This window comes from Panthera leo, chromosome F3 (genome assembly GCF_018350215.1).
Source record: "Panthera leo isolate Ple1 chromosome F3, P.leo_Ple1_pat1.1, whole genome shotgun sequence".
NCBI lineage: Eukaryota > Metazoa > Chordata > Mammalia > Carnivora > Felidae > Panthera > Panthera leo.
Genome location: NC_056696.1, coordinates 28,119,787 through 28,141,781, shown reverse-complemented (window position 1 = coordinate 28,141,781; position 21,995 = coordinate 28,119,787). Strand labels below are relative to the sequence as shown.

General features: G+C 52.2%; 1 protein-coding gene across 1 annotated transcript in view; it reads left to right on the top strand.

Annotated features, from left to right (window-relative positions):
* The first annotated feature begins 2,288 nt into the window (after positions 1-2,288).
* The window catches only part of LHX4 (LIM homeobox 4), a 41,752-nt gene continuing 22,045 nt past the window's right edge, over positions 2,289-21,995 (top strand). Inside the window, exons 1-2 of the mRNA XM_042925597.1 lie at positions 2,289-2,364; positions 18,366-18,537. Of these exons, the coding sequence (XP_042781531.1) occupies positions 2,289-2,364; positions 18,366-18,537 (248 nt within the window). The remainder of the gene's footprint in view (positions 2,365-18,365; positions 18,538-21,995) is intronic.

The window sequence follows — 21,995 nt, the reverse complement described above, 5'->3', positions numbered from 1 at the left end:
CTCCAAACCATAATGTTGTAATAAGCATATTCACGTATGAAACCTTCCGCTTCACATTTTAGATTATTTCCATGGAGTAAACACTCACAAGTGGAATTCTATGAGCAACAGCGTGTGAAAAAAACTAGGGGGGTTGATGCTACTGCCGAATTGCTTTCCTAACGGATTTAAGAGTTTATTAGCACCCAGCAGTATTTGTGAGAATACCAGCTTCGAAGCACTTTCACCAGCACCCAAATTCTAGGATTCCTCCCACCCCAGCTGGTCGTTTAACACACAAAACTGAAGAATGTACTATGATATTTTGATTTGCATGTCTTTGATGGCTAACGAGGCTGGCATTTTCTCGTGTTTACTAGTTACATGTTGTTAAAAAAAATTTTTTTCATAAGCACTTAAAATGTCACCGGTTTTTTGCTTTTTTTCTTGCACATTGACTCCAGTGTGCAAGAGGAGTCACCTCGCAGGTCAACAGGGCAAGAGATGATGCCAACCCAGTACCAGGACACATGAAAGTCACTGTGACTTCACTGAAGACAAATTCTAAGCGCAGATGGCCATGCCCTCCTCCCCCACCTTCTTGTTCGTCCCTCACCAACCCTGGGGTCCCTTGTTTAGGGACAACGCCAGGAGAAAAAGCAGTGGACGCTCTGAAGGTTTGGAGAGGGCACCCGGTCCCCTTTCCCACCCTAGCCGGACTTGACTAGGCTGAGAGGGCACATCTGTCTACACCTCTGGAACGAAATTCAGGATGGGGGTGTCGCGAGGGTGGGATCCGTAGGGCCTCGGGGTCCCGTGGCAAGGGAGGTGGGCTTCCCACGCATGCAGCCAAGTGGCGTCGAGCATGTGGTGAAGCACCAGAGAACCTCAGCGGTCACCTGCCCCAGTGGTGGGCCTTCTGTTTTACTTCCACCAGGAACGTGCGTTGAGAATTTTAAGTGTGCATGTGTGCCTTGTAAAAACGACAAGCCAAACATGCTCCCTCGCTGGTTAGCCCGGGTGTCCGTGTGCGCGTCGCCGCCCTGCACGCACGAGGTCGAGAATTGTTCAAATCGCCCGCGGTTGCAGCCGGCGAGACAGAGGGGTCTCTGGGGACCGAGAACAGGACCCAGCTGAGCCGGCGTGGCCAGAGCGGCGCCCGAAGCCAGGCAGCCAGAAAGGTGCGGGGACCCGACGGGGCCGAGAAGGACAGCGGACTCCCCGCGGCAGGCCGCGGTGAGCGGGGGCGCGCACCGGGGGTCCGCGCCCGGCCACCTCCGCGCACAGCCCCCGGCCGCCTTCCCCCGCCCGCCGCTGCCCGCTGCGTGACTCGAGCCTTCCTGGCCAAGTACGGGCTGTCCCTGGCCCAACCTCAGCCAGACGCGGGGGAGAGAGAGCAAGGGCTGGGAAGTGCCGGCGGGAAAGGAATTGGCCAGAGGAGAAGAGAAGGAGGAGGAGGATAGAGTCCCGGGCGGAGAGAAACCCCGGACCGATAGCGCGCGAGCGGAAGACTGAGTGCGGCCGGGGCCTTCGGAGGGTCTGCCCCGCCTTTCCCCATCCTTTAGTCCGAATGGAGGGGCAGTGGGGACACAAGCCTCAGGCCGGGTCCGGTTCCCCGCCAGACCCGCGGAAACCCACAAGCCCTGGGCGCAGCCGTCCAGGACCACCTGCTGCCGCGGCCGAACCCGCCGCAGTATTTATACCCAGGGAGCGAGCCCGCACGGCCAGGCGCGGACGTAGGGGGGGGGGGGGAGGGGGGAAGGGCCCGCGAGGCCCCGCCCCGTTCTATGCGGCCCCGCCCCCTGCCCTGCCCTCTACACTCGGGGCGCCGGGACCCCCACTCCGGGCCGGGTCCGCGGCCCGCTGCCGGGTGTGGGGATTGGCTGAAGGGCGGGCCTCCCTGCGGAAAGCGACGTCACGGCCGTTCCTGCAGTGTGAATGAATCAAAATGCCTGGGTGACCGCGGCCTCCCGGGCGGCCGGCACGCGAAGGGTGGAGGGGGAGGGGGAGAGCAGCGGGCGGGGGAAGGAGGAGGGGAAAAAAGCCAGAGCTGCAGCAACAGCGTCTCCTCAACCCGGGATGTGCACCTACCCCGGAGAGCGAGATCAAAGGGATTTGAAACAGACTGAGGACTGGCGGGGGGAGGGGGCCAGCCAGCCTGTGGAATCCTCCCGGAGAGGCGGAGGGTCTGGCTTCCACCGTGACTTCGGCGGCCTGGTTGGGTTTTGTATTATTATTTTCAAATTTCTGAATCCAGCTTAAGCGAGAGAGATCTCCGTAGACTGCGACTCCCTGGCTCTCGCTCCAAGATGATGCAGAGCGCAGCTGTCCCCGCGGAGGGGGCTGTCAAGGGGCTCCCGGAGATGCTTGGTGTGCCGATGCAACGTAAGACACCCCCCTTTCTCGCGGATTTAATTTGATAACAAGACAGCCAGCAGGCTCGGCCGGTACGGGGCGGGTCGGACGCTGCGTGTAGCCTGGACTGGAGGGGCCGGGCGGGGCGAGGGGCCGCCGGCCCCGGTGCAGAGGCGGTCACAGGGCAGGGGCACTGGCCAGAGTGCGTTTAAAGGGCCTGGCTCTTGGGGCCGAAAGTGAAAGCCCCCCGATAGTGCTCGAGGCCAGCCGTGGGTACCGAATCTCGCATCTCCAGCCCATTGCTTTTCTAGGAGCGCTGGGAGAGTGCTGTTTGGGGACTCCATGGGAAGGAGCTGAAGGCCAGGCCTGAGGGCTGGGGTGGTCTCTGTAAATCATCCTCCTTCCCGGGGTGACGGTCAAAGCTCGAAGTACCGCCTGTACAACTTCACCCCAGCTGGCGGGAAGTTGGAGAGCGCGTCCCCCGCCCCCGGGGCTGGCGGCGCAGAAGCCCAGGCCACACGCTCTGTCCCCGCGCGCTGGGCGTGCGCGCCTGGTGCGTCCTCAGCCGCTGCTGCCGGCGGCGCCTGCAGCCTGCGCCGCCGGGGATTGCCTGCTCCCAGTGAAGTCGACTCGCCATGTTCCAGCTAGCCGAGGAATGCAGGGGAGGGAGAAGCACCGGGACGAAGTTGTGAACTCGTCTTTGCGCACAGCCTTTGAGCACACGAGGACACAATCTCAGGATGGCTTAGACTCGGAAGCGGAGAGACTAGGTGTTTGGGCGCTTTGCTCGCCCACCCACTTTCTTTCCCGCGCCCGAAACTAGCAAGACCGAGGGAGCTCGGGGCGTGTTTATCCCCAGGTCTCTCTGTGTGTGTTTGGGTTTGCGGGCTCACGCATTTTCCCGGAGGGAAGCTATCTATGTCCCTCACTCCCAAACGGAATCTTCGATGGAGAATATGTGCAGAGGTCGGAGCAGTTCCCGGGGCATCGCGCGCGCACGGCGGGCTCCTAGCGAGTCCTGCTCTGCAGGTTGGAGGGCTCTGCGTAACACCCCTGGGCACCGTGGAGAGGGAAAGGTTCCTTCACTCCGTTTGCCAAGGGGCTTTGCTTCCGCCCGCGATTTCTTTAGTGGAGCGGTAGCTACGTTCTCGAGGTTTATTTTAAGTAAATAAAATAATGGTGTCTACCTACGAACTAGGGCGCACGGCTGCGCCCTCCTGCGCCCTAGCTCTCCACCGCAGGGATTCTGCTTGGACCATGCCTCAAAGGGCAGGGTGGCGAGCGTACGTCCTAGGCTTCCCTGGGAAGTTTTTGAGAAGGAACTAGAAGGGGATAGCTTCGCCCAAACCGATTTAGGTTGTTTTTTGGCTATATCCTGCAGTTATCCATTGTCTTTTCCTGTCAACTGTTGGCAAACAGTTCCACGTCGGCACCGCGTCTTGGGAAGTTTACTGCTGACCTAGATGTATCTGTAGAAGACATTGGGGGTTCGCTGCTGCCCTTGCTGCCCCCACCCCACCACGGGCAAGGAGTGGGTTCTCAGCCCCTGCACAAACAGAAACACAGAAGCTGGCAAAGGAGCTCCAAGTCCTTAAGCCGATTGTAGCTCTGCGTGAATGAGGGGAGTGTGTGAGTGGGCAGAAGGCATGTGTGTGACTCATGTCCTTGTTACCTGGTAAGTCTGTGCTTTAATAGTTGTGGTCCTTAGGTGGACTGTCAGGACCGCAAAGAAGGAAGGGTGGGGGGAGACTGCTCTGACAGCCTTTTTCCAGGATGCTCTGTGCACACTCTTAGATTGTCTCACTTACTCAGAGACAACTTTGATTTCCACCTCAAAAACTCAATTTCCTAAAATGCCTAGAGCTTGCTTTCAGAGCTACAGTTCACCAGGGCTCGAGTTGGGGTTCCAACCATAGAAAACTCTGTGAGGCAGAATGGGACTCTGGTCCCCTGCACCCAGCAGAGGCAATGCCCAACCAGGAGAGGTTGGTCTGCCCTTCCTTTTGTCTTGTCCTGGTTCTGTGGTCTGGGTTGCAGGGGGCAATGGTCAAAAATGAGGGGCCCAATCCAGGAAGATTTAGGAGTCCAGCTTTTTTTTCTTTTTTCCTTTGGGGATGTGCATGGAACATACCCGATTCCAGCAGATGCGGCTTCTGGCCATTAAGCTGTTGGTGCTGGGAACTGGGCATAGGTGGGGCGTGGTCCCCTCACACACATAGACACCGCCATTCTCTTTTATGGGGCAGGAGGCCCACTGGCCTAAGAACTCCGGGTGGGGTGGGGGTTGGGGGCATGTCCTTGGGCCTCAGGGGAGAAGGGTCATCCCAGGTCTGTGAGTGTTTAAACCGTGGGGGAGAGGAGAGAACAGAAAGGCTCTCCCGCAAGGGTTGTTCCAACCCCACAACTGGAAGGTTTGGGTTGTCCCCCCACCCCCAGCCGGACATACACAGACACATATTCATTTCTTCACTCTGAGCCACCATAGATGGAGCACTTCAGAGCACAGATGTGGGGATCCCCCAACCTGGGTCCTTCTGGTGCCCTGGCCTCATAGGGGCGTTTTAGGGATTTGAATCCAGTTTGCTTCACCTGTAGTTGGAATATTCTTTTGGGCTTGGCTGAGTTACACTCCCTTATGGAAAACATTACCAAGTAGTGTAAGAAATTCTCTCTTGGCCTCCTTGCTTGCTCTTTGCCCAACCCCCCCACCCTCCGTCCTGGGCAGACTTGTTAGTGTGGTTGACCCCCTCCTGCTTCCCTGAGCTGGGGTTACAGGGCTGGTAAGAGCATCGCCAATTCGACAGCGACGGGCAGCCCAATGGGGCCCACGCCAGGCTCAGACTTTTCGAGAGGTGCTTGAGGATCTTCATCTGATTGAGGGGCATCAGCGTGGGGCAAGAAAGCTCGGGAAGAATGGAGCGAGAGGAGTCAGGGAGTGATCCCAGAGTGACCTGGGGTAGAGAAGTGGAGCCCCACCACCTTAAATCTTCCCCGAGTTGCCGTGCATCCCGGCTTCTGCCTCTGGGGTCAGTGTTTTCTAAGGAACTCAACCCCCCCTCTCCTTACTCTGGGTGGCAGCTGGGCTGTTAGTAGGAGGCTGCACCCTCGAGGTCACGTCCAGCACGGCCCAGGTCACATCCAGCATTGTCCGGAGGGCCCTTTTGAAAAATTTGGGTGTTCCCCCCCTCCCCCAGCCAGGTGGATAGGTTCAGAAAGGGACCCTGTTCTAAGCTAGCGGATCCCAGCTACTTGACCCACAATTAGGGTCGCGGGTCTCTCAGGAATTCTGGGCACAAACTGCTAATGCCAAGGTCTTCCCCCTCCCTCCGGGCTGTAGAACACCAAGGTCTGAATTCTCACAGCTCCCGACCCAGGGCGTGGGTGGGGGGGTGGGCAGCATTGGATGCGGTGATCGCCTCCCGATCTTCCTCCGAACCTGTCTGCTCCCTGAAATCATCGGTTTCCACACGCATCCGGGCCCTGCTGGCCCCTCTTGCACGCCAAGACGCCGCGGAACAGTAAGGGACATACAGGGAGGTGGCGTTTTATCCACCCCTTGCCTTCGGTTTGGGCCTGTTTCCCACACAGTCTCCCAGGGCACCGAGCGAAAGGACAACGGCCCCCGACGGCCCCCGGATTGCTGACTGGAGAGCTGGCCCACCCGGGCGGGAGGAAGGGGAAATCCTCCCGGTCCAGGCGCGGAGTGATAGATGGGTAACATGTCTGGGACATCTTCCGTCCCACCCTTGTCTCCTAAAATATCTACTTCTTGCAGCTCTTGCAAATCCCGAAGCTGTGGGAAAAGGGTATTTGCTTTTGTATTTGGTAGGATCTGGGTGAAGAACTTCTCTAGGACGCCCCACCACCCTTTCTTCCCTTCCAGGGCCCGTGGGGGGAAATCTTGCAGCACCGATCGAGTCAGAATCCCCGCCCCCGAACCTCTCTTCTTTGCAGTGCATTTCTTAAGGGAAGGAATGGACTCCTTTCCCCGGGGCCAGGAGTTCTTTCAAACTCTGGAGCAGCGACTCGAGCTTCTTTCCAGTCCTGCCTTCCCTGGTGGTGCCGGAAAGAAAAAGAAGAAAAAAATTTATTATATGATATATATCTCCATGTATTACATATATGGAGAGACAGAGAGATATTGATTGATTCAGATTCCGATACAGAAATTCAGACAGCAGCCCCGGGCACCACAAATCTCCTTCCCCGCGTCAGAAAAATATTGTCAGGCGTGAGCCAACTTTTAAAGGTCAGACGGGTGGCTGTCCCCGCCGGCAGATTCAGGCCTTTACGGGTTGGGGATTCAGATTCCCTAACCCCGGGGATCCCACCCCAGCCTCGGGCCAGAGCTTCGCACCGCCCAGAAGGGAATTTGGAGAAAGCCGGGTGACCACGGCGGCGCCTCGTTTTCGGAGGCGGGTGGCCGAGGACACCCGAGGGGCGATTGGGCTCTGGCCTCCCGCGTTCCACCGTCTGGATCAGAGAGGACAGTGAAGGCGGAGGGGAGCCCTCCTTGGCAGCGCGCGACCCCAGTGCGCTCAGGGATCGGAATTAACGATTTCACCCGGACAAGGAGCGGGCAGCCAGGGCGGGTGAGGGGCGAAGGTCTGCAATGAGCGGTCCCCAGTGTCCGGGGAAGATGGGAAGTCGGGACTCAGAAGAGGCTGCAGGACCTAACTCGAGTTGTTTCCTCGCTTGGCCGCAGTGCGGGCTCGTGGAAAACCAGCGCCAGGCGGGGCTGGGCGGGAGCGGCGTCCTCGGGTCTGGGAGCGCGACCTGCGTGACCCCGGCGCGACCAGGGCAGAGCTCCTCCGCCCCGCGGGTAGGCGCAAGCCTGGGTGGCCCAGGAAACTGGCGATACATTCCTTCAACAGGCGTTTGCCGCGCACCTGCGGGTGCTGTGCGCTCACCCGACGCTTGCCCTGGATGTTGGAGGGCTTGCTAGTGGAAGCCAGTGCGGACAGGACGGCCTTTCTGGGGGAGCCAGCTTTGCGCGCGCCACGTCCCGCAGCCCGAGACAGAGGCCGTGGCTGCGAAGGGGGCAAGGGGCGGACGACCTCTGTCTCCACTGCGCGCCTCATTCGGCGTTCCCGCGCCTTGGCCCTTTCACTATCCCACCTTGCCGGGTCCGTTTCTCGGTTGACTATCCTGAGCGGGCCGGAGCGAGCCGGGACTGGCCAAGCCCGCGACCCGGTTCCCGCTCCCCTTTGGAGCGGAGGCAGGACTGCCCGCGGGGAAAGGCGCGGTAGGCGGGAGCGTCGACTGCGTGCCCAGCCGAGGGACGCCCGAAACTTCTCTTTCTCCCCATACTCATTTCTCAGCAAGCATTTGGGAAGACAAAACTAAACTCCAACTCCAGCGGCTCAAGCCTTTCCAGGACTTTAATCCTTGGAAAGGATTTTTTTTTTTTTTTTTTTTTTTTTTTTTCCTATTTGGGGAGCGGCTCCTCCAGCACGGATCCTGGAGGCAGCCAGCGGGTCCGCGAGGTCCGGGCACCCAGAGCGCCGTGCCCGCCTTCGAGCCTCGGCTCCGGGCCCTGTTCCCAGCACTTAGCGGACCTCGACGAGCCCTCGAAACGTGGCGGGCTCAAGGGAGATGAGGCCTCTACCTGGGCAGCTGATGAAGTAAATTAAATTCGACCTGGAGGTGTAGTTGGTGCCACAGTGTGTCGGGAAAGGCGCAAGGGCGCCGGCCGCAGGCTGCACCTGCCTTTCGGCGGAAGCCGCGGCGGGCGGGAGCCCAGCGCCGGCTTCAGTCTGGGGCCCTCAGAGGTTGGCTTCATCCAGGACGGGACTTTTTTTTGTTTGTTTTTTTAGACGGCAGAGTGAATATCCTTTAAAGGGATCTGAAGGGTGAAACTAATCAGGAAGGAGAGGAATTATTAGCCAAGCCGGGACGGGATAAAACCGGGAACTACAGGAAGTTGAAGGAAGACCAAATGCTAGGTGTACCTTCCTCTAGACACGCCAGAAACAAAGCGGGGGGTTAAGGCAAGAATGTTGTCTGAGTGCTCTGGGGATTAGACCAACGCTAGTCCTCAAGCCGGCTTGGAGACCGCCTACAGCCCTGAAAATACCACGGTCCGTTTTTTAAAAATCGAGTCCTCCTGGAGGTGAGGTGGGGGTCGAGGGAGGCAGGGAGCCGGCAAAACAATTTCTTTCCAGTGAGTAGACAAAACACGGCCCACGGGGGGCGTCTTAGGTTCTGAACACTGACCTGCTGACCCCTGCTGACCAGGTGTAGACAGCCTCAAGTCCTAATATTCCCATTGTCCTAGCTTCCCATTTGCCTCGGATTTCATGCCCGTTCACTGTGTGCTACAGTCAATTAGTGAGTACTTAGCACCGCATTAGCAGGCAGAACCCGGAGAGACACCCTTGCTGAGGAGGCAGCTCTGGAGGAAGGGGAGGAGGGTTGCACCTGCAATTCTCCAGGGATGGAAAATTAGTTAACAGGGACTAACCTTTCCCTCCGGTTGTTAAAAAAGACTGCTTTGAGCCTCTTGTTTTGGTCAGCAAGGATGGATATTTGGTGGATTTCTCTGGCTGGGAAACTAGTCTCCTCCAAATTGAAGAGTTGTGGTTGGGGAGGGTTGGTGGCCTTCGATGGAGGGTCCTTGTATCATTGCTTTCATTTAGGGAAATTTATCAGGATTAGAGCCGAGAAGCTTCGGAATGCATAGAAACTCGGAGCCAGTTTAGCTGTTGACAGGGTGAAAGGAATAATACCACCTACTTTGGAAGCAAGGTTGGAAACGGACTGGACCAGCAGTTTGCGGTGGTAGAACCAGATACTGGGGTTGGAGATGGTGGGGGCGGGAGGGGGAAGGGTTCAAGTTTACTTTTGTAATGATTTTCTGCCTTTTTTTCCCTCTTAGAATGAGTGTTAACAAGGCCCACGGCACAGATGTGAGCAAACAAACAGGGTCTACTGCTTTTAGTAAAATCCCATCGTGGCTTACATGTCTGCCTTCATTCTCATTCTCTTTCTCTTCTTCCTTTCTTCCCTTCCTCAGTTCTTCCTTCCTTCTTTTGTGAGGTCTCTGGTACGCGCATGAATTCACAGCACAGGGGGTTTATTGGGGGCTGACTCTCTGACCGGCTGCAGGGTGGTGGGATCCCTTACCTTCTTTTTCGTAGTGTTTGGAGGCAGGGTAGTTTCTGGGTCCAGAGCTAAAGCCTCCTTGCAGCTGGGCTATTGTTGTTTGTGGTAGGGAAAAGTCACCTGAAACAGAGGCTGCTGTGAGATGAGATTTTACCTTTTTTCAGGTCCTAAGCTCTATAGGAGCCCTGATCAAAATGGAGCACACATCAACCATTGTGAGGCACTACTGTTGGAAGTAGGTGGACAGGTTGGGTTTAATTGGCAAAATTAGAATTGATTCTCCCTCGGAAAATGTACTTCGGGTGAACTGTATGAACGGCGGATTGGAAAATCATCTTGGGAGGCAAATCTAAATCCTGTTGTTATTTTGGTGGATATCTTTTCTCAGATTTCCCCACCCTCCCCTCTGCCCTCCCTCCGACAGTCTGGGGCTAGCCACAGATGTTTTACTGTGGTATCTCACCCCCAAATGCCTTTAAAGTATAATTTACTTTAATTATAATGTTAGAGGGTTAAGGGATTGGTTCTGGGAATGGCTTAACAGAGACAAAACTTGCAGCCAAATTAATTGAAAGTTTCTTGTTATGAGGGAGAGATTGCCAAACATATGGAATACCGCTCCGGAATGAGACATCAGAAAAATACATTGTGGAGATTTAGCAATGACTAAATGTGAAGATAGAGTGGAAATAGAGATGTGCCTACAGCGTTTCCGTAGACTGCCAGTCATGGTTTAATGGGCTTTTTCTGTTTTATTTGCAATTACTGAGAATATCCAATATCCTACTGAAGAATGTTATTTCTGTGTCAATATTTAATTTAGAACATAATCCCACACCTGCAGATACATATCTACATTATGTATTTTATTTACTACAGGACTCCTTCTATTAAAATGTGATCCACATTCAGCCTTAAAATGGTAACATCGAGATTGTCTCCAGGATATTTCTTGAATCTGATGTTTATATATTGAAGAGGTTACTGTTTTCTGAGCTGCCTGAGCAGAAAAAGAACAAAAGAGGTAGTCAAAGGGACCCCAAACCACCAAAGGAAACAAATAGGATCTGGGTGGGGGAAGGATTTTGAAAGAGGAGCGGAGGGAAAAAACATTAGGTGTGATCGTTTCTGATATGAGAAAGCTTTTCTGACTTTTTTCTAGTTGTTCGTCATTTGTCCACACACACACACACACACACACACACGGAAAAACTAGAAATGAGATGACCCATTTGAAGGTTGATGTATTTTTTAAGTATATAAGCAAATATAATTATAATACAGAATATGATTTACCTTAAATGCAATACCAGGGTTTTTTTTTTATTAAGGTTTTCTCAGGATTGTTGTGGCTCTAAGTTCACTGCCATCACAAAATACTACAATGTCCAATGCACCTTTGCTTCTTAAGTTTTGAAGAATTAATATTGGAATTTTATGCTTCAGTTGTGTTGTTTATGAGATAATTCTTACTAAGTTATGAAGAAATGTATAAAATATTTGGGAAATTTATGTTATGGTCTCTTTAACATGCATGGGTTCAGAATAGGGGAAAATATGAAAAAAAAAAAAAAGGAAGCTATAAATTGTTCAGTAAAAACAAATTGTCCTTAATAGGAGGATGGGAAATAAAGAGCCAGGACACCGGGGGGGGGGGGGGGGGGGGGGGGGGGGGGGGGAGCCCAGACACACAGAGTCATGATTTGTCATATAAAACTGCATCCTGGACCTCCTGTTCGTGGACTGCATAGATGAATTAGTCCTCGGTTCCTTCCACCACAATTGTCAGGTGATTTAAAAGGGGAGTTGGGACCAGAAAACAGGATTTTCCTGTCAGTGGTGGTGGTGGCAACTTTGAATTGAAAAGCTTTATTTTTGAAATGTGTATCCAGTACTAGAACTTTTAATTAATTTAATTTTAACTCTACCACTGTTAGAATTCTTAGAGTTGGAGATTCCAGAAGCTGGCCTTGAGTTTTGGCAGGCATGGTCCCATGCCTGGTATGTCCTGTGGTCATATGTCGATACACTTTAGAATTAGTCACTCCCAGACTAAATCAATAAGCCCCCACAGAGCGGACTTTCCCTAACCTGCCTTTTTAAAACCATCTTCCTTCTTACTCTGGGAACCTTTGATAATGGGCAGCAATGTTTACCATTCATTGACTGTTGTTTTCTCCCCTTTATATGTGGGGAAGGAATGGAGAATTCTAAGAAAAACAATATTTTTGCACAGTATTTCACTTGTATGTGTGTTTTCTTTAAGTCCTATTTGGCTTCTTTTTTTCAGTTTTAAGTCAGTAAAGAAACTTAACAAATATAAACAAAATCATGTATTTTTGGAAACATATATCGGCCAAATGTTATTTAAGATGAGCTCAAAAACCACTCCCTTCTGGAGTTTGGAGCAAAAGGGTTTGGAGCGAAAGCCACTGGCTTTTGTGTTAGAAGCCTTGGTCTTCAGTCAGCTCCAGAACCCGTCCCAGACGAAAAGAAGCCTCTAGCTCCAGTTTGTGTCCCCACAGTTTGTGTCCCCAACTGTGTCCCTTTAGGGAAGCTCTTTCAAGTGTAGATGCTCACTTTTACTGGGTTTCTGGGAAGAGTAAATGCACAAGCAGATTTGCAAGTACTTGACAAAGTTCAGAGCTGGGGCAGTCTTAAAGACCAGGATGTTCCCAACTGGCAGATGGTGCTGCCCTCACTGGCTGGAGTGCTCCTGGGTGTCCCAAGAGGGGCCGAGCCTACTGGGAGTGTCCCGGGATCTGCGGACCGGGAGCCCCAGAAGCGTCTCCCACAGACGCTGGCCCCCTATCCTGAAAGAAGCCGGGGACACCTTGGCATGAGCATGAGGGTGTTAAGTCAGATTGTCAAACAAAAAGAGGGACTCTGTCCAAAGGGCAGTCAAAAAGTCTTGTGGGACTCCAAGGTGAAACATCAAAGTCCAAATTTTAAGAAATATTAATCTGATCTGGGGGCATGATCTGAGGGCATGGTTAAATGAACATTATTCCTAATAGCACACAATAACTTAGTTTTAAAATATTAAGATATTCATCAGCATTATGGTTCCGATAGAACTATCTGAAATTCCAATTCATTTTCCCGGAAAGATGCACTTTCTTCAATACATTTTAGAAGTTATTGTCAAGTGTGGTTTTCTAGCCTTCGTCTCTTTGGTGGAAAAAATGTTGTTGTTCTTTCATGATGAGAGATAGAAAACACCATTTTTCAAAGAATTAAAATCGATCAAACAAACACACGCAAACCGTCTCCAAAATGTTTCAGGGTGGCCCCTGGTTCCTTGAGAGCAGTTTCTTGGAAATGAAGAAACGTGAGTGGGGAATAAAAATGCACAATACTTTTTATATGTCATGGAGAGGGGGAGTTGTAGGGGGGCAATTTGGTCCACCACAGACCACATCAGACCTTTCGACTGACCTCCCCTACTTCCCAGTTTTCTAAAACTTCACTAATGGAGGAATTTGGGGATTTCAAATGGAATCCATCTTCGGATGGGCCACTCTGGAAAATAAGCCCGTCATGCCCATACCACAGGACTTTAGGTGATTTGAGGGCTGGGCATCATGTTATGGGTTTTATAAGCTCCCTTCATGAAGAAGTAGATTAAGGTTATGGGCAAAGAAAAGGTTTTTAGCCATTTCTTATCAAATAAGAAATAGTCACTTTTCCATTGGGCATTTAGATATCTCCAAGAAAAATACTCAAATCCTCAGTTGTTAATTTGAACTCAATCCACTCTTACCTGCATACATTACAGCAGAAGTGGAGTGAGCTCAGCTGGTTGGGGGGTCCTAGCCTCCCTGTTCTCACCATTGACATATGGGGAGGGCACCAAGGTCTGGCAAATTTGCCCTCATTTTATGGAGAAAAGAGTCTGCCAGATTTCTTTATGCCAAATAGACTTAACCTTGTAATGTTGCATTATCTGCTATTTATACTCCGAGATTATGTTGATTAGAAAGGGGTATACATCTTCCAGATGCTTTAGAACTAAGGGGATGGAGGAGAGTTTTGAGTGTTTTGTGTGTGGGGAGGGTATTGATGGAGGGGGAGATTATATTGAGAAATAATGAAACATGAAATAATTTTAATGTACTTTAAGTATATAAATTCATCTTGTTGGCAACTGGCCATGGGAGAATGGAAAAGTGAGCTGCCATTGAGCTTGGACAATGGTATTATGGGGCCAGGTGTTTTATACTCATTCTCTGATGTGATCACACAGCAACCCTGAGAGACTGTGTTATCATCTCTGTTTTCCAGGTCAGGAAACTGGGGCTCAAAGACTGTAAACAATTTGGCCAAGATCATATATATGGTAGACTCCGATCTGAACCCAGGTCTAGCAGACTGTGATCTGGGATTTATTATAAACAGTTTGGCAGACCCAAAGATTTGAAGATCTAAACTCCAAGCAGAACAGAAAACTTTCAAATTCTCCCAAGAGTTTTCTAAAAGAATAGTTGAACAAAACGTTTCTACTTCGCCCTAGCTTCCTGTATCACTCACTGCCCGCTTTCCTCACGGCCTCGAGGTTGGACAGCTCCCTTATTCAGAGATGGCTTCCTTTCCATAGACAGAGCTCGACTTCGGAAGAATTGGCTTTTTTCCAGGACGGCGATGCCTCAGCCTGTGTGTGAGGAAGCGTGTGTGTGCAGGTTTATGTGTATGTGTGACTCTGTGTAAGTACTGTGGTGTATGTGTGCTTGTGTACCCGCGAGTGTGTGTGTTAAAAGTGTGTGTCTAAGTATATGCAACGATGTGTATGTCTGTGCGTCTATGTGAATGTGGTATGTGTGAGTGCCTTTGTGTATGTCTCAGGGTGTATCTTTGTTCATTTCTGGTTGTGTGTGTTTCTCTATGTGTGTTAGGATGCATATGTGTGTTTGTGTCATGTGTGTCTGTGTGTATACTGTTAAGTAGGTGCGAATATGTGTGTATATCTGACTGTGCATATGTGTTTATGTGAGTGTGGGTGCAGGTGTCTGCATGGCAAGCAAGTGTGTCAAGGCAAGCCTTCTTGTCTATACAGCTGCTCTACCTGTGTTTAGGTCTGTGCTTTGAGCCATGTCACTCTGTAGGACTGACAGAAGATTCTGGGCCTCGCCGATGGGGAGTATATTGTACTGTGTGATCCAGCATCTCCCCAGATTCCTTGGCTGTTCCACGGGCTTTGTTGTCTTTGCGTGACCAAGCTTCCTCTCCGCAGAGTCCCAGCAGAGAGCATCACCAAAGAACACTTGTGTGTGGATAAGATAAAATTTTCATTTCAAATGAGATGACTCTTCATAATCAGGAACTGAGTTTATAGATTAAATTTTGTCTTAGTGACTCCAAGGGCCTGCTTAAATACCAGTTTTGAAGGTGGAATTTTGTGATGTCAAACACCGCATAAAAAGTACGTCGAATTTACTGGGGATTTGGAAATCTTCTGGCTCCTTGGAAATTTTGGTTACAACTTAATTTCTGGTACGAGACCTACATAATCTCTGTCCTGTTCAGGCTCTCTGAATTTAAAAATAATAATTTATTGTAGGTTTTAAAAAAGGCTCGTGTTGTTGCTCCTAGAAAAATTTCTAGATAGCTTACATTTCACACTAATCAAAATAATTACATGGAGTGCTGTCACCTGAAGTGTGGGATCTGAGTTCACAAGTCTCCACCCCCTCACAGGCAGGGATGAATCTGAACTTGACAGATGCCATCAACAAGCTGGCACCTTGCAGCTGGGTGGAGGGGATCAGCAGGACAGGGGCTCCTACTTCCCACCCTCGGGGCATTCGGTGTCCGTCCCATACAACACATGCATCCTCTGTCCAAAGGATCTAAATCTATGTCTCAAACATTTCCATCTGCCCAATCGTTAAGAAGCAACAGAGGCCAGCGGCTCATCTACTCCCTTGTCACTGGACACAGAGCAGCTTTGAGACTACCTCTCTGCCTCCATTTCCCCTCCATAAAATGACAGGGTAGAGCCAGCCAGGTGAGGCATGTCCAGATCCCTCCCGCTCTCAGGTTGGGTTTAGCCAACCTTAAGCATAGGCTCCTGGTTCAAATCCCCGTTACCCCATTGTGGGACTTGGGGCACTTTGCTTCGCCTCTCCGAGGCTCAGTTTTGTCATCTGTAAGATGGGGATAACAACACCTTCCTCACCAATTTGTACAGATTATTGACGTAATATACACCCAAGACCTGGCAGAGTTCACGACAGGCTCTTGATGTCTGGTTTTACCATTACTGGTATATTAGGGATCTCTTAAATCATTTCTAGGTTACTTTGGTTTTTAAAAATGCCACTCCCCTCTCAAAATCTACATTGGAATACAGCGTGAGACGTTTTTTTTGTTTTTGTTTTTGTTTTGTTTTTTAACTTAAAAATCACCTTGGTTTGGCCCTCACATTTTTGCCAAACTCGAGGACCCCAGTTTGGCCCGAAGGCCCCTGAGAACCCCCAGTGTGGGCAGCACAGGTGGACCCAGCAGGGAGCATCCATGCAAGCCGGAGGCTGAGATGGCTTGTCTGTCTGCTTTTAGTGTTGTTCCTAAACGTGATGTTGTCTCCGTTTCCAAGCCTCTAAAACTCCCCTGCCCGCCCTTCCCTGCATACATTAGCCTTAATGTATTCTCTCTTGAATACTCATCATATTAAGGCTCCCGGTAGATACCTAGCTCGAAATAAATTTTATGAGCACACATCCTCGCCCTCATCCCCATGCATTTGCGGCCGGCAGGAGAAATACAGCCGTATCTTTCCTGGAGGCAAGGCCAGACAACAATTAGGTGGGAATCGACGCCCTCTGGCCCCGGAGCCGGGCGGGGTGCGGGAGGGAGCCGGCGGGCGCACTCCCCGCGCCCAGAGGACGGTTCTCCGTCCGGGTTCTCCTAGGGTTCAATCGCGGGCACCGGCGGGGTACCCGGCCCTCGGACTCAGCCGTTCGCTCACACAAAGATGCCCCTAGCGGGCCGTGTCCCCGCGTCCCCGATGGCCCCGGGCGGCGGTGCTCAGCGAGCAGACGGTTTGCACACGGTCTGGGACCTGGGACGGGCTGGTGGGCACGGGTTCCTGCCGATCTGCGAGCCACTTCCGTGCGAGAGGGCCTCGGTCTTCTCTCCCCTCGCGTGCAAAATGGTGCCAGAGCAGTGCTCCTCCACACACACCGCCTTCCTCCAGCCCCTGGCTTGGCGGCTGTGGCGGCTCCGAAAGCCGACGCGCGGGCAGGAGAAACCGCGCCCGCGCGCTGCGTGAGCGCCTTTGCACGAGTCGTCCCCCCTCCCCCACCCCTCGCAGGCTGGCCTTGTCACACGGCGGGAGCCCCTGGTCGTGCACCCCTCGCTCCTCAGTCTCCTCTCTGCTTATCCAGACGTCTCCACTGCTAAGGCCCCCTGCTCCTGGACTTCTTCCTGCTGCTCCAGGGAGGCCAGTCCTGATGGTCCCGGAGAGAGGCAGGGGTGTCGTTGTAGTGGGAGGAGCACTACCTGTCTTGCGGACACAATCTGAGCCTCCACAGGGGCGTGGGGACATCTGTGCAGCGATTCTCGATCAATGAGATCAAGCGCATGAACGTGGGTCCCTAACTTTCCTTCCCCTCAGCCACAGCAGCACCACACACAACACACACTTACTGCAATTATCTCCTAGTAACAGCAAACCTTTATTGAGCACCTACTGGATACTGGCCCTGTCCTACAGTATTGATTCACTTACTCTTCATAACAATCCTCCCAGGGACTGCTGTCATCATCACCCCCAGGCCCTCCTTGTTACAGATGAGAGAACCGGGCAGAGGGAGAGGCCAAGTAATTTGTGGAAGGTTAAAAAAGCAGAGCCAGGGTTCAAACTCAGGCAGGCTGGCTCCAGAATCCATGGTCCCACCCTGTGTCCTACCCATCCCCCCTTATTTGCTGGAGATTCCTGTTGCTGTCCTGTGTGCTTAGTACCTTGCTGGGGACATCAGAACTGTTTGGTAAGTAACTTGGTAGCTGGTTGGTTGAACATTTTCTTTGTCAAAGAGGAAAACTTCAGAGATAGAAAAAAATGCCATATGCCCTGGGACAGGTAGCAAATGTCCAGACCCATGCATCTCTGTCTCATTGTGGTTCCTGTAGTTTCCGTGGGGCATTTTGGTGTGAGAATGGAGTCAAAGGGCAAGGCACCTAGTGGGTCTGACTTTCAGGCAAATGTTGGTAGCTGCTGAGGCCAGAAAGGGGAACAGACTGGGCTTGGGGGGTTACCGTGCCCAACACTGACATTTGTGTGTCGACACGGTGATGTCATTTAGTGAGTGTCCCCATAGCCTGTCTACAGGTTTGAGACACAAATGATTTAGAACTTGAGAGAGCTTTCTTTCTACATAGATGTGTTCAAACTTTGTCCCCTGTGCTTTGAGGCCAGTTCCCTTACATTAATACTTTTAAATTATATCACACCGACAAAGATGATATGAATCAAGAATGTAGGATTCCGGAGAGATTTGGTTTGTTGACATTTTGGAGTGCACGGGAGAAGCAGGTGAACTGTTTCGAGGTGAGCTTCTTAGAGAGGATTTGATCCAATATTTATGTAGTGATACATATCTGTGGAGCTACTCGTGTGTACCAGGCACTGTGCTAGGCGGCTGGGATACATAGCTGCAAAAGAAACATTATTCTGGCCCCGGGAGGATCTCCCCTCCTAATAAGAAACACTGGGTGCATTGGATTTCAGTTCCCATGTGCCTCGTTGACCAATGACCTTTGTGCAGTGCACAGCCTGCACAATTATACGTGGCAGCCCTAAGGGTTTGGGTTCTGTCCTTTCCCTCCAGTGGGACATGAATCGTGAAGAACAGGAAGGCATCCACACAGGGTGGTCGGGTTAGCCGTGCTGTGTGGAAGGCTCACTCTGCCTTTCTCTCCTCTCCCCACAGAGATCCCTCAGTGTGCCGGCTGCAACCAGCATATCCTGGACAAGTTCATCCTGAAGGTCCTGGACAGACACTGGCACAGCTCTTGCCTCAAGTGTGCAGACTGCCAGATGCAGCTGGCGGACAGGTGCTTCTCCAGGGCCGGGAGCGTCTACTGCAAGGAAGACTTCTTCAAGTAAGCCAGAACCCAGGGTGCAGCCTCCCTCCCATGCCCTGGTCTGTATCTGCCTCTCCCCGCTGGGGGTGGGGGAGAGATCTGGCAGAGGGCTGGAGCCAAACTTCTGCAGGGGGGCCGACAAAGGATTCCGGCGAATCCTGAAGGGAATGCTCCTTCTTGGTGTTGGTTTCTTGGGCCACGTGGCTCTATCATTCCTGCCACTTTCAGGGTGGCTGCTTTGAGTTTTGCACCTCGAATCTAGAGGAGTCTTCGTGGCTGCTTGGGGGCCCCAGAGGCTTGGAAGAGTTGCTCCTGGTCGGGGTCAAGCCAGGCTCTGTTAGTGTCATCGCTTTCAATGAAAACATGATGAAGAGGCAGTTTGATGTGACGGTTAAGAGCCCAGACCCTTGACTGGGTTTGAATCCCTTATTAGCTGTGTGCTCTTGGGCAACTTACCTAACTTCTCTCTGCCTCTGGTTACTTATCTATAAAATGTGGCTGCTGATCATAGTTCCTACCTCACTGTTATTAGCTTTGAATGGATCAATATGTGTAAAGTCCGTAGGACAGTACCTGACACCTGAGTGTTAGCTTTTAAGACTGTCCTCAATTCCTTCTGGGGTTGGATCCATCAGAAAAAATCCTGCTGGTCATGGAGAGGGGACCTTCTAGAATTTATCTTCTGTGGCATTTCGTCTGGGGCTTCTCTCCCGGAACCCGTTGCCCGGGGCACTCAGGCTGGTGCCTCAGCTCACCTGGACCCCCTGGTGACAGCAAGACCAACAACAAGAGAAGGGAGGTGTCCATCAGTGATGCGGAGCCCAGGGTGGGTGGCCCACGGGGGTGCGCTGAGGGGGGCGGGGCTTCTGGGGAGGCTCATCAAAGCCTGGAAACACTTGGCACAAATGAGCAAGCCTCAGAGGGGCGGCATGCCTCCTTCAGAGGTCATGTATTCTGCACAAAGGGAGGGGACATGGGGACAAATGCCAGTCCTGGATCCAGGACATGTTTCTCCCAAATCCTGCCAAGGTTGAACTTCAGAGAACAGGTGATTTGAATTTCTGAGGATTCTCAAATTTCATTAGCCCAATACGAGTTGAAAAGCACATTAAAGGTGATCTTGGCTTCTACTGGGGCTTCCTCCAAGGCTTGTGCTCAGAAGGCAACACTCATTGTCGCCATCACACTTGGGTCAAAAATGCACCGCTCTCTCCCTTGGTGTGCGTGTGAGCATGTGCACTCACACGTGCCTGTGTGTTCATGCCAGTGCCCATATGCTGCCTGAGGGCAGGGGCAGTAGGCGCGCAGGCACATCCAACAGATTCCTGATGGCTCCGACTCAGGGCCGGGCCTCTGGTTCTCCCTCTAGGTCTTTTCCGTGCTCTCCGTCCTCCCAGTCTTCCTTTTGCTCTCTCACCTCTGAACCTTGCCTTGCTTCCTTCATTCTGGCATTTACACAGTTCTGCTCCCTCCTCCTACATCCTTCCCCGCGGGCAACCAGAGTCATTCATTATTCATTTCTCAGTGACATCCCGGCCAAGCCCCACGGCTCTTGCAGGCCCCGCACGGAGTGAATCTCATCACGTGTGTGTTCGTGTGCGTGAACGTTGTGTGCCTGTGTGCACCTGTGAAGGTGAATGTGTGAGCAAGGAGAGGCAAGAGGACACAGTAGGCGGGGCCTGGCCTTGGGGTCGGGTCAGCTGTCCCCGCTTCCAAGTTCTGTGCACCATCTTCCTGGTTGTCCATGTACCTTTGGGAAGCCTCAGTGAGCTCCCCGGGCATGGCCTTTTTTTTTTTTTAAATGTTTATTTAACTTTGAGAGAGAATGACAGTGTGAGGGGAGGAGGGGCAGAGAGAGAGGGAGACACAGAATCCGAAGCAGGCTCCAAGCTGTCAGCACAGAGCCTGACGCGGGGCTCGAACTCACAAACTGCGAGTTCATGACCTGAGCCGAAGTCCAACGCTTAACCGACTGAGCCACCCAGGCGCCCCAGGGGCATGGCCTTCTTGCCCAGCTGGGGACAGGGTAGGTGCTGAGATGTCCCCGAGCTAGACCACTGGCTGGGGTGCAGGCAAACCCATTAGGATCACGTCACAGGACTCTGTCACCAGAGAAGCTCCTTTGAGGGCCTGTCTGGGGTATGGAACTTGACCTTGACTGGCTGGCTCTGAGTGTTTGGGAAAGGGAAGTGGTCGCAGCTCAGGTGTAGGTTCGGGCTTGGGAGAAGTAGTGATAAGGAAAGATGGTCCCTTCAGAAGGGACCTGGGGTGCAGGCTAGGGGAGGAGTAGCATAGGCCTATGAGTCATAAGCCCAAGACCAGAAATAACAATGACAGTTACTTGCTCAGGCCAGGGCACTGACCTCTTGCCTCTGTGGCCTCCCCATGCCATGACCCTCATTTGGATCCTTCCAGGGCATTGTTCAGCAATAACCTCATAACTCACCTCCCACTTCCTTGAGGCCACATGTCCCCCCACCACACCGGTATCCAACCTCACCACTGACCCCGGCCCCCAGCTCCTTCAGCAAGGCCCCCTCTGCCTACAGAACATTCCAGATGCATTGTGCTATCAGAGCCTTTCACCCTGCCTCTCTTCTAGTCCTACCTCACTGCTTTCTTGGGTTCCCAATGCCCCCCAGCAGGGTGCCCCCTTTCCCAGGCAGGCCTTGACCCTGGCTATTGTATCCTCCAGGGATGATGTCTATCCTCTGAAGGTCTCCCCCATTCTTCCATGGCCGTGAGTCCAGCTCTTCAGCGGATGGGCACCCTGAGTTGCCTTGTTTTTGCTCACTCCTCCCGCGCCTGTTTGATCTTTCTTGTTGGCATGAGGAAAGACTTACTAGGTATTATTTTTCTGTCCCCGGCATATGCACCTGGCCTTGTCTACAGACCATCACTGGGTTCGATCACATAGTGAATTTACGGCATGCTTGGTGACCAGTTTCTTCTGTCCCTCACATGACGTCCTGTGAATCCTGGAGGCCCAGGCTGCCTGGGAAATGCACAGGCCCATGATTCAGTCGCAGTTACTTTCCTGGCTCCATAGGACTGCCCTGCTTCATAAAATGACCCACCCTCAGGGCTGGATCCTCTTGTGAAGTAGGGGAACAGGCCACAGATTCAGTGCTGAATCCAGGTCATTAATTCTGAGATGAAGTGCTGCGTGGAGAGAAATTTATTTTTGTTTTTAAGTTTTATTTATTTGGGGTGCCTGGGTGGCTCAGTCGGTTAAGCATCCAACTTCGGCTCAGGTCGTGATCTCGCAGTTGGTGAGTTCAGGCCCCGCGTCGGGCTCTGTGCTGACAGCTTGGAGTCTGGAGCCTGCTTTGGATTCTGTGTCTCCCTCTCGCTCTTCCCCTCCCCTGCTGACACGATGTCTCTCTCTTTCTCAAAAATAAATAAACATTAAAATTTTTTTTTAAGTTTTATTTATTTATTTTGAGAAAGAGAGCACACGTGAGTGGGGGAGGTGT